Genomic DNA, 12,124 nt, shown 5'->3' with positions numbered 1-12,124 from the left:
TGAATTAATAAATTGCACTGAATAATACGCTTGAGTAAGAAACCTACCTACTTGAATAAGAAATGTTTTGACTTTGACTTTGAATTAGACTTTTAGAAGTTGTGAAGAAGTCAACTGCGTTTTTTGACTTTTGTTTTTATTATTATATTTGTCTTTTTGTACTTTTGGACTTGACTTGACAAGATGTGTCTGTGTGATAATGGTCGAATAAAACATGGTCGGACTAGTGAAAGTAATATAAACATATTCTGAACACCAATTCAAAATACACATTATTTTTAGCAGAAAACATTGCAAGAACTATTTCAACTAAAAATATCTTTATGCGTTCAATGAATGCAATGTTTGTAAACATGTTTTTATGCCTTATTGAACTAAGTACACGAGTAGCAAAACAGTGTCATATTTAGGTGCGAGAGTCGTATCTTTGTTTACAAGATGTGGGCAAAAATAAACGTCTTCGTTTCTTTCTCTAAAACTGTAAATACAACTTATAGATTTTGTATTTTTATTGTTTCAAGTCTTACAAATTCGTCACATAGTCTATATAAGATGTAATGTTTTGAAAGATGTGCTTCTGGACAGTGCCATGTTAGGATAGTTGATATTTGATTGATATTTATTCAGGGGTAATGTTACAGCATCACAGCTAGGGACCTTGTTGCCTGTATTAAATTTTAAAAAGAAATAAAATAAATAAGTAATACTCATATAGGTATACTTCAGATACGCTTCAAGGTCGTGCTCCATCCATCCAGCCATCTTTGAAAAAACATTATAAGATAGTCTAAGACCTAAGTATATGGCGCAGTTGGTAGGATCGATAGGTAGCGGGCATGTAATGGTAACTCAAACATAACAATTATGATACTTGTATCTGTAATGTATGGGTAGTACCTATGTATGTATGTATGTATGTAAACACTTTATTGTACATAAGACAGGTTAAGATACAATTAAAAGAAAGTATACAATATACAAAGGCGAACTTATCCCTATAAGGGATCTCTTCCAGTCAACCTTTGAGCAATTGGGAGTAGACAAATGAAAATGACAGACAAACGAACACATGTACAGAAAAGTAAATTATGGTTCAATTATTACCCAAGTAAATAATTAAAACCTTTAACCTACATTCTACTATAAATACGCATATATAATATGTACATATTCATATGAATACATACGTATATAAAGGAATAATTTCAGGAATAAACATGAGAGAAAGCTGTGTTCCGTTCTTTAAATCATTAAAAATATTAACGTTTCCAGCACTATACATATATGAATTAGCAAATTTTATAAAAACCAATCCGCAACTTTTTTCAAAATGGTATCTCAACAACGCAGGCTACCCGTACGTATGCAATATCATTACAACATCTGCAATAGTCAACACAACACAGCTTTCTTGGGCAAAAGTATATTAGGTATGGCCCCAAAAAAATTTAATAGTATCCCAAATAATATAAAGTCCCTGCCAACTGATCAATTTAAAATACAATTAAAATCATATTTAATAAATAAATGCTAATACTCAGTAAATTATTTTCTTGGCGATACTTAGAGCACCCAATTACAACTTGCCCAGTCTTCATATGTAATGAATATAATTTGTACTTAATATAAAATTGAATGTTAAATTTGATATGTTATATCTTTAATATGATGTACCTATAAATAATACCTTAAATGTTAATTGTTTTGTTTCTGATAACATGCTAATTTAATTGTAAGAATTTATTAATATATACCATAGAGTAACCATAGTTTTTAAGTTTTATAACATTTGTACGCCAATAGGCAAAACACAGAGCTCTGTAATCACCTATTTTTACTTAAGACCTGTATCACCTGTGTTCTACAAATAAAATTTACTTTACTTTACTTTACTTTAATAAATAAATATATACATAAACATAATTAAATAAAAATACTTAGTACTCAACCAGAACACAAGTCATTGGATAGCCATAGTTTATGCAATTTAGTTTTAAGTTATGTGCGTTTTCAGTATCTTATAAAAGCAAATACAGAACTAAAACAGAGACACACGGATAGGTACATACCTATTTTTGCATCGCAACTCAAAAATTAAAATGTTTAGCTTTCTTGTTCATAAAAAGTCCGGAAGAACACAAATATTTATTTAATTTATTTTTATTTCATCAACGAATGTAGTGAATGTTGAAAGTGTTGAAACGTACCTACCTCAAAATCTAAAAATTTATTGATACAGCTTAGATATTTTTTTTTGGGAGTGAAGTAGTCAGACTGAGACCGGTGTACCCCAAACCTGGAGCATCCCTTAAACACCTCACTCAGCCCCGAGCTGCGAGCGAGACTGCCGTCTATCTGTCTGTCCCGATCTAAGGTAAGATTAGTCAATTTGTATAGATTAGAACGGGTTTTCTGTCAAAGTCGTTGACAGAAAACAACAATGGAAATTTAAGTGTGTTATGTGAATGGGTTTGTCTGCAAAAAATATATCTTTACATTGTAATAAGTTGTATAGTTTTAGTTTTATAAATGGATAAAGTGCAATTGATATCCGAGCAACCGAATGATTCTAAAATTGAACCATGAGCGTAGAGAGTGGTTCGGAAACTGGAATCTTGAGCGTTGCGAGGGTTCCCAGTCTAACGTCCAATATTAGTCTTCGATTGATACCATTTCCACATACAGACACCTGGCGGCCTAGCCAAGGTGACGATCGCTATCGCTTCGCCATCGAATCGCTTTGTGTCTCTCACTCTTCCATATTAGTGCGAAAGTGACATTTGCGTATCGTGCTACGGAGCGTAAGCGATTGGCACGTTGGCTACGCGGCCTGCCGGCCTAGCCAAGGTGACAATCGCTATCGCTTCGCCATCGAATCGCTTTGTGTCTCTTTATCGCTCTTCCATATTAGTGTGACAGTGACAGTTGCGTTTCGTTCGCTACGGAGCGTTAGCGATTGGCATGTTGGCTACGCGGCCTGAGACATAATATTTCTATGATACACCATCAGAATGCCGTACACCCGCCCGCTCAGCACCACGACCGTGTGGCACCGCTTCACCGCCCGCGGCGTCACCCTCAGGGTCCAGGATTTGACCCCGGACCTGTACGAGTCAGCTATAACGCTGTTGAGAACATATTTCACTAGGGATGAACCGCCTTGCAAGTATATTGGTGAGTTTTGTCCGATTTTTGACCAAGCGAAAGCAGATCTTTGTTTCAGCTTGAACACAAATGTTTTAAAGTTTGTATGTCCAGCTGTTCTCCTCTACAGATCGCGTTTCTCAACTGATTCTCGTGAAATTTTGTGAGCAGGTTCAATTATATATTTAGTCGGTTCAGTTATGTAGGTATTACATTTTCCAAAATGGCCAAGCATTTGGGCGTCTGCGAAGTCTACAACTAACAGAGTCTGCACTAATTAAATGTTATCTTATCTTGTTTCTGTAATTTCTGTTACGTTGTTTAGGCATACGCTATTTACCAGGTGGTACCTATATCTAAAAGACGTAATTATATATTTTACTCGTGACTGACGGACAGACACTAAAGTGATCCCTTAAATGGCTTAAATGTTTCGTGAGTTTGGTACAGAACACTAAAAATGAATGGTCTTTTAATTTCATTTATGCAATGTAGGAGCCTAACGGAGTCGACCATAAAATAAAATAAAAACGTGTTTATTAATTTACCTCAAATCTTTCAGGAATCGAGAAGTACCCATCAGCAATGCACGAGCTGGAACAACTGTGGCGAAAGACGCTGAACGACAACGTGTCGTTGGTGTGCGTGACGGACGACGGCTTCGTTGTCGGCGCAAACGTGTTGACGGTTGTCTGTAAAGAAGATAAGGATGAGCCCTTTCAGGTAAGCGTTCCAATACCAATCACGACAATGTGTCGTTGGTGTGCGTCACGGACAACGGCGTCGTTGTCGGTGCCAACTTGTTGACGCGGTCGTCTGTAAAGAAGATAAGGATGAGCCCTTCCAGGTAAGCGTTCCAATACCAATCACGACAATGTGTCGTTGGTGTGCGTCACGGACAACGGCGTCGTTGTCGGTGCCAACTTGTTGACGCGGTCGTCTGTAAAGAAGATAAGGATGAGCCCTTCCAGGTAAGCGTTCCAATACCAATCACGACAATGTGTCGTTGGTGTGCGTCACGGACAACGGCGTCGTTGTCGGTGCCAACTTGTTGACGCGGTCGTCTGTAAAGAAGATAAGGATGAGCCCTTCCAGGCCCCGTAGCCAACGTGCCAATCGCTTACGCTCCGTAGCGATCGAAACGCAACTGTCACTGTCGCACTAATATGGAAGAGCGATAAAGAGACACAAAGCGTTTCGTTATCGAAGCGATAGCGATTGTCACCTTGGCTAGGCCGCCAGGTAAGCGTTCCAATGCCAATCACGACAACGCGTCGTTGGTGTGCGTGACGGACGACGGCGTTGTTGTCGGCGCAAACGTGTTGACGGTCGTCTGTAAAGAGGATTAAGGATGAACCTTTCCAGCTAAAGAATAATGACAAGAACGACAACGTGTCGGTGAAATACAAAAATGCGATTCTACCATGTGCAACAGCTCGAACCAATGTAAAAGTTGTTCAATCACTACCTATCACTAGTATAAAACAAAGTCGCTTCCCGCTGTCTGTCTGTTCCTATGTATGCTTAGATCTTTAAAACTACGCAACGGATTTTGATGCGGTTTTTTTTAATAGATAGAGTGATTCGAGAGGAAAGGTTTATGTATAATTTGTTAACCCGTGCAAACCCGGGACGGGTCGCTAGTATGATATATATTATATGACTTAGCTCTCAGTGTATGGTCAGACAACAATAAGATTTCCCCATTAATTTAAATTTTGTTTGCAGACTGACGACAAAATATGGGCGCAGCTTTTCGGAGCCGTGGACCTGGTGTCCCGAGGAGTGGACATCTTTGAGAAGTATGGCGTCGACAAGTATCTGACGGCGTATGGGCTGGTGGTGGACCCAGAGTGGAGGGGGCTGGGGGTCGCCAAGGAGTTATTGAAGGCTAGGTATCCTTGTCATAGTTTAAAAAGTCAGCGCCAATCACGACACGTTGTCGTAACCGGGAGAGAGAGAAAACTAAAGATTATTTTATTTTATTGTTTTATCTCAGTATTTAATTAAGTGTTTTTCTCTTGCTAGGATGAAAGCAGGTGGCCTCTGGGGGTCGCTAAGGAGATATTAAAAGGCTAGGTATAGCTAACAACTAGTTGACCCAGTTAACATATTCAGCGCCAATCACGACACGCTGTCGTCATGGTTTTACAAAGCATTTTAGATACATTCCGAGAGAATCTTAGCAGTAAATGAGTGAATTCACCAATAGATTTTTTTGCAACGAGATTTTCGTAAGAAGCCATCCATTACGTGTCAAAAAATCCTCAATATCACTGAGTAAAGTCTAGAACTAACTACTTAGCTAATAGGTCAGGTCAGTTAGGATATTGTTTGTTACATACTTGGTTTTATTTTTTAAGTACCTATATGGATAGCTTGTTATGTTTGTGTTATTTCTATTTATAAGTTATTTATTGTTTACCTTAGTTTTCATTGTTTAATCCTTTGACGTGTTTAGATTATTTGTTTGATTTAATAATAAAAGAGGAAAATGAAAGCATCTCTCATTACCATTGATTCCTTTGCGATTAGAATTCCATTTTACGCATTATTCGCGCCACAAAATTCTTTCTTTATTGAATTCCTAAGCATTCGTTCCCATCGCTGGCGTAGTCGCGGGCAAGTAGTATTGAAAGAAAATCAGTGTAAAGTCGCCTTCAGATAATCGGAGCAGCCAAGGCGCTCACAAATATCTGAACACGCCTCTATTGTCACTGCGATAGAGTTCGTGTTCAGATACTTTTGAGCACCTCGGCCGCTCCGATATATGTATCTGATGGCGACTGTACTAGTTAGTCAAGTGTCAAACTTGGTGTAGGACGAGTGCAAATACAGACGACATTTTGTGAGTGAGGCATTTTATCTATAGACAAAATGGGACGAAGGGACGAAGGGACGTTTGGCGAGTGGGTATAATAATCCACTCTGTGGGTAATAATTCACTCTGTGGGAAATCATACTCACTCTGTGGGTAATGGTAATAATAACCCACTTTTGCATACTGATTTAATAAAGTCAGTATGCGATGTACCCTAACATTTCGAGTAGTCTGTGCGGAAAGAGAAGAGTCGTAGAATGCATGGTCTTCCTTACATTCCACGACTGGCAGCCTAGCCAAGGTTACAATCGCTATCGCTTCGACAACGAAACGCTTTGTGTCTCTCTATCACTCTTCCATATTAGTGCGACAGTGACAGTTGCGTTTCGATCGCTACGAAGCGTAAGCGATTGGCATCTTGGCTACGCGGCCTGTTCTCGTTCCGCAAAACTCTACCTTGCTGTATTCGAACAAGTCGAATATGTCAGGTATTTTTAAGCCAGGCAATGTCTGGCATGTTGAGCAAGTTCTTCGTACTGGTTTTGTATAACACCAATCACACACGCGCGACTCTCCAATGATGAAAAATTGCAATAGCATTCGGAATGCGGTCGGCATATAAATAGGTATCTAATGGCTTCCATTCCAAAGCTGCAGACATCTTTCTTATCGAGCTTTCCTTATTTACTTACATTACGGGTGGGTTTCTAACCGCCGTTTTATAAGTCGATGGTGGTAAACAAGCGTACGATCCGCCGTCTGTATAAAATTCAATAATCAAAAAATGTGTACTTAGGCCTCAAGGACTGATAAGATAACACACATTTTTCATAAAACACATTGCTCTGAATTTAAGGATTATTTTGGGACCCAAGTGGGTAAAACTTAAGTAAGTAGGTATACCTACTCTCAAGCAAATGTTGTCAGTAGAAAAAGGCGCGAAATTCAAACTTTCTATGGGATGATAGAGTCAGACCAAGAAAAGTCTGCAGCGGATTTGATAGCTCACGCAGTGCAAGTGTTATTTTAAACGTCAAACTTCTATGAAATTATGACGTATAAACAACACTTGCACTGCGTGGGCTATCAAATCCGCTGCAGACTTTTTTTGGTCCGACTCTATCCCTTCGCGCCTACATTTTTCAAATTTGCCGCCTTTTTCTACTGACAAGATCTGCTTGAACATCTATATCTATACCTACCTAGTATATAGGTAGAATATGTTTCAGAGTTTAAGATTAGGTATAGTTATGGTAATTAAAAAAATATATTGTCATAAGCCATTGCCGACTAAAGAGTTTTCAAATTGTCATGTCCCACTTTGACAGATTTTGAGTTGTATTGACTATTTCTTTCATAGTTATTTATTTCCCTTCTTATTTACAATTATTTTTGGCTACATGTTTATATAGGTATTTTTAGAAATATTCTTCATTCTAGTTAAAAATGGGACCTAAATCTCAGCGAAAGTGCATATGCGACACCGCGCAAGTTGTTAGAAAAATCACAGGTCACCCACCACCTTTAAAAGACACAGAAATCAACAAGATCATACTTGGACTATTTACAGAAAAGAATTCAGATGGATCCGGGTATTTAGTGTTACGAGGGAATGATATTTACGACAGATACAAAAGGAGAATCAACGACAGCGATATACGAGCAATATGCTACTACATTAATGAGCTACCACGAAGAATTACAAAGCTAGACTTGTGCTACAATCAGATCACAGACGTCGGCTTTTATAAATTGTTAAAAAAGTTGCTGATCAAAGGTCGATCCAGTTTAATTAACCTGAACATTATGAATAACGAATTAACAGAGTTATCGGTGCTTAGACTAGCAAATTACGCCAAATTTATAAAATTGAAATATTTAAGAATTAACGGTAATGATATTGGAACTGCGGGAGGAGAGTATTTCGCAAAGTTTTTAAGAGATAATACGAGCGTAGAATATTGTGATATAGGAGAGACAGGACAGACTTTGACCAGCGTGGCTCATCTAGTCACAGCTTTAAGAACCGACCAGGGTACAAACACCACAGTAAGAGTGTTAGATTTTAGTAGAATAATACCTTTGTTTAACCGATATTCGTATGAAACAAAATGGCTGGCGTACCACATTGAATACTTATTGGAAAGAAACGAAACACTCATAGAATTACACCTTCAAAAAAATCAATTCATCGGTCATGATGTGGAGTATTTTATCAGGGGATTAAGATGTAATAAAACGTTATTATACTTAGATTTGGGGTTTAATAGCATTGGTGAATACGGGGCTGAATTGCTAGGGAAATATTTAGCCGAAAACCCTAACCTAATTCTGCTAAATTTGGCGGGAAACGATATAAAAGATACGGGAGCGCGCGCTTTAAGTTTCGGGTTGCCATACTCAAAAATACGTGCCCTAGATGTCAGTCGCAACAGAATTACTGAACGGGGTATTTTGGATTTGTTGAATTCGGTGAAAAAGCCGTACTATTTAAGATTCTTAAATATTTGGGGAAATAAAATTGGTCATGTTGCTTGCGAAGTTATTCAGAGAATGCTGATGAGTGGAGCGTTATTTCAAAAGACGATTGACGTTCAAATTTACGAAGTGGACGAAGTTTTGCATGCAGCGTATTATCCGAATCCTTCTAATAGAAACAAACACTTTTATTATTGTGAATTAGACTTTGGCTACGCACAGCCGATTTATCACATTAAAAGAAATGTTATTGATGAGAAAAAACCGGTTAAAGTTGATTGCAAACACCGGAAGAAGTTGGATAAAGTGTATAATGAAGTTAGGACAGTATTTTAATATTTTTCACTGCTTTGTAATAAATTATTTGCCATTTTGACATTGTTTCTTTTAATAGGTTTTCTGTATTTTCTGTTATAAATGGTTAAACATACTCTGGATTTACTTATATAATATACCTACCTACTGTCAGCAGTAGAAGTTGCTAAGCGGGCGAGGTGTTCAAAATTACCCTGATGCGCTCTTATTCTCTTAACAATAAAGTCGCGTCAAGATCACTTTGAACACCTAGCAACTATAGCTGCTGACTCGACCTAGATAATCTAGATTTCTTCGGTCTCAATGACGGTGCAGCCATACCTAGCCCGTCTACCTCCACCCTGCACTAGCGCCATGTTTTTGTTGTTGCTTATTCTGTTTTTTTTTTTATAATTTTACATTTTTGATAATTAAACGTGATTCATCTAGATTTCTCAAGCATATCTCAAGTGTTGTCTCTTTACATAGGTACTGTAAGGTATCCACATAATCCTTTAGCCGGTTGGTTTTTATCGTCTTTTGAGTTTAAAGTAAGTATTATATTTTATTTCTGTCTACGTTTTAATTGTTTTTTTTTTCTTATTTTACTTTGCTCAAAGAGGAGGTATAGTTTCTCCAGTCCTCGTCCATCTTAATTTTGTTTTAATCTTTATAGTGAAGCCAATGGCCGAATAACAGCGTTGTTTAATTATATTTTCAGAATCATCCTCTGCCGCAGCCTTGGTATTAAAGTGACAGCAACAGTCTTCACAGCTAGGGCTTCGCAAATAGCAGCCAAAAAAGCGGGGTTCGTGGAACTCTACGAGATGACCTACGAAGAGCTGGCTAAGAAGGGGTGCGTCTTTCCTGGAGTTGAGGAGGACACAAAATCTTCCAAGCTGATGGCTTTAGTCATTGATGAAAATTAAAAGTATATAATATGTTATACTCTGCAAATGTACCTACGTTTAAAAATGTACCTGTTAAACATTTAGCTACGCTACGCTTTAAAATGTAACATTATTTATTTGCGGGTGTAATGGCAAATTATAAAGTTATTCTGGTTGTTTTATTTTTATGCCCTCTATGAGACGATAGCGGTAACATTTTTTGAGCGACATCTGTGATGCAATAGCCAAACTATACATTTTCGTAGCAACATCCCGCCGTCACAAGATGTCGCTATAGCACGATAAAATTTTATATTATTTAGTGCAAAAAGTAATACACCGTGCAAAATATATATCATTGCCACATTTGGTTGTTGTATAAAAATATTGAGGACCTTTAAAACCAAGAATATAATATTTATTTACAAAAATGGGGAGCACCTATCCTTTCACCTGGTAATACAGAAAGCAAAATGGCGACGCGTTGTGTCTAAATGAAATGTCAAACGGTTGTTGACTCCCGTTGCGGATGAACTCGTAGCGCCCTTTGGTAGCGCCTGTACGATTGATAGAATTATTAAATTTCAAATAAATCCTGGCGATGAAACGCCAGGTTGCGTTTATTGTAAACTAAACAGTGAAGTGTAATATTTGCTATTAGGGCTTTCAAGAGTTTACGTGGACTATTTCAGAAACGAAAACATTAAGCCAGTGCAAAAGAAAACAGTTTTGTTTTTCCTAAACATCCTGCATTGAAAAGTGTTTGATTAGATTTTTGGCTCCTCGATCATTTCGTTGTTTCTCCATCACTTAAAAAAGCGAGTTTTTATTTTTAAAATAGTGTTGTGGATTTTGAGAAATAAAAAAAAAAAGTGTTCAAAATATGTCAAATAGTGACTTATGTGAAAGTTTGTGTGTACTAAATATGGATTTGCTTTGATTCGTCAAGGATTACCCCCTGCATTTAAGGTATGTTTAAAAATACTGTCTATTTTTATCCCAAAACATGGTCTCACTGAGATTAAAATTATGGAGGGTAGACGTAATTGAAATACCTATCTTAGTTATTAAAAAAAAAAACAACTACATATTCCGTAATTTTCGTACGATTTGTTTGCTTCAAGCTCCATTAAATTCTGCTAGAAATATTTGTATTCAAGATTGCTCAAAATATTAAGCATTAAAAAAAATACACATAAAGAGTGAAATGTCTATCTAAACCAAGTGTTTACTGGGTAGGTAAATATACATTTTTGTTTCAAGATTAGGTTTCTGTATCGTGTATTTATACACAGATTGACTACATAGAAAACACCCATGACTCAGGCACAAATGTCTGTGCTAATTACACAAATAAATGCCCTCTCTGGGATTCAAATCCAGGACCGTCAACTTCATAGGCAAGGTTAATGCCAGACCTGACCGAAAAGGCTAGACCGGTAGTCAAACAAAAACATACACTTATCATAGTTTTTACTTTGTGTGAATATTCAGGCCAAATTTCTCACATAGTCATCAAATAACACAGTGCAAAATTTAGCCACAGCTTTCTTCTTATGATAATCAAGTTTGCAAATATTTAATTAAATCAGGTCACTGGACTATAGAAAATTGTGGCAGTTTAACCATGAATAAGCTTACAAGGATGTGTGAAAAACTTTCATTAACACATTTTGTTGGTTAGCCAAATAATTCGTTTTATTAGCATTTCAGTAGCTTATCTTATAATTATGTATGTATATACTTTAGTGCACATGGAAATAAAAACACGAGAAACATAGTTACAGAGATCAATCAATCAATTATGGTCAATTATGATCTTATATCTTGGTAATTTTAATAACAAAACTTCCGTGAGACACAGACATATTAAATATATTAAAAACGCAAGCTCCTGATGACACTCCTCGGTACGGAGTGAAACATGTCGAGCGTTTTTTGACTTAAAATACGTGAGTGACCCATATTTAATATATTTAATATTTATATCTTGGTAATCCAAAATACAGTAAACCAGTGACTGACAGGGAACCAGTAACCAACATTTCTATCTCTTATCCAAAAAAATAAGGGTAGAGTCAGGCCAATCTAACTCCATAGTGATTTTGATAGCACTAACTGTTCAAGTGCTATTTTAAACGTTAAATATAACACAGTCTGTGCTGTCAAAATCACTGCAGAATTAGCTTAGTCTAAATCTGGGATGCTGATTTCTTTTCTTAAGGTGGCAACACTGCAGCTTTTTTCTTGGATAAATCTGTTATATGGACAGGCAGGCTAAAAATACATCACCATTGTCATTTTATAATTTTTTTATGATTAGGTACTTATTCATAAATGTTTGCCAAATTTACCAATGCTGTTTGAAAAATACTACCTATAGCAGGGGTCACCAAATGGTGGACCGCGGTCCGCTTCCGGCCCGCCAACCTTTTTGAATTTTTGTGCTTATTTAATAAACTGAAGGAGAAACGGACCGCGATGGCCATTTCATTTT

General features: G+C 37.0%; 2 protein-coding genes across 2 annotated transcripts; both read left to right on the top strand.

Moving 5' to 3' along the window:
* The first annotated feature begins 3,011 nt into the window (after nucleotides 1-3,011).
* Nucleotides 3,012-9,666, top strand: LOC134660462 (uncharacterized). The gene is made up of 4 exons (XM_063516211.1): nucleotides 3,012-3,174; nucleotides 3,707-3,867; nucleotides 4,873-5,039; nucleotides 9,459-9,666. Exons 1-4 carry the CDS (start codon nucleotides 3,012-3,014, stop codon nucleotides 9,664-9,666), a joined length of 699 nt encoding a protein of 232 aa, XP_063372281.1.
* Nucleotides 7,362-8,816, top strand: LOC134660461 (leucine-rich repeat-containing protein 34-like). Its single transcript, XM_063516210.1, has one exon. It carries the CDS (start codon nucleotides 7,412-7,414, stop codon nucleotides 8,777-8,779), a length of 1,368 nt encoding a protein of 455 aa, XP_063372280.1. The 5' UTR covers nucleotides 7,362-7,411; the 3' UTR covers nucleotides 8,780-8,816.
* Nucleotides 9,667-12,124: the final 2,458 nt, after the last annotated feature.

Source organism: Cydia amplana, chromosome 27 (genome assembly GCF_948474715.1).
Source record: "Cydia amplana chromosome 27, ilCydAmpl1.1, whole genome shotgun sequence".
Classification (NCBI taxonomy): Eukaryota; Metazoa; Arthropoda; class Insecta; order Lepidoptera; family Tortricidae; genus Cydia; species Cydia amplana.
The sequence above is the reverse complement of the archived record's forward strand: the minus strand, read 5'-3'. Positions and strand labels throughout refer to the sequence as shown.

Bases quoted from the DNA above. Each gene is read 5' to 3' on its own strand.
- LOC134660461 (XM_063516210.1), top strand. From the start codon at position 7,412: ATGGGACCTAAATCTCAGCGAAAGTGCATATGCGACACCGCGCAAGTT.
- LOC134660462 (XM_063516211.1), top strand. From the start codon at position 3,012: ATGCCGTACACCCGCCCGCTCAGCACCACGACCGTGTGGCACCGCTTC. The intron at 3,175-3,706 runs GTGAGTTTTGTC...CAAATCTTTCAG, and splicing joins ACCGCCTTGCAAGTATATTG to GAATCGAGAAGTACCCATCA. The intron at 3,868-4,872 runs GTAAGCGTTCCA...TTTTGTTTGCAG, and splicing joins ATAAGGATGAGCCCTTTCAG to ACTGACGACAAAATATGGGC.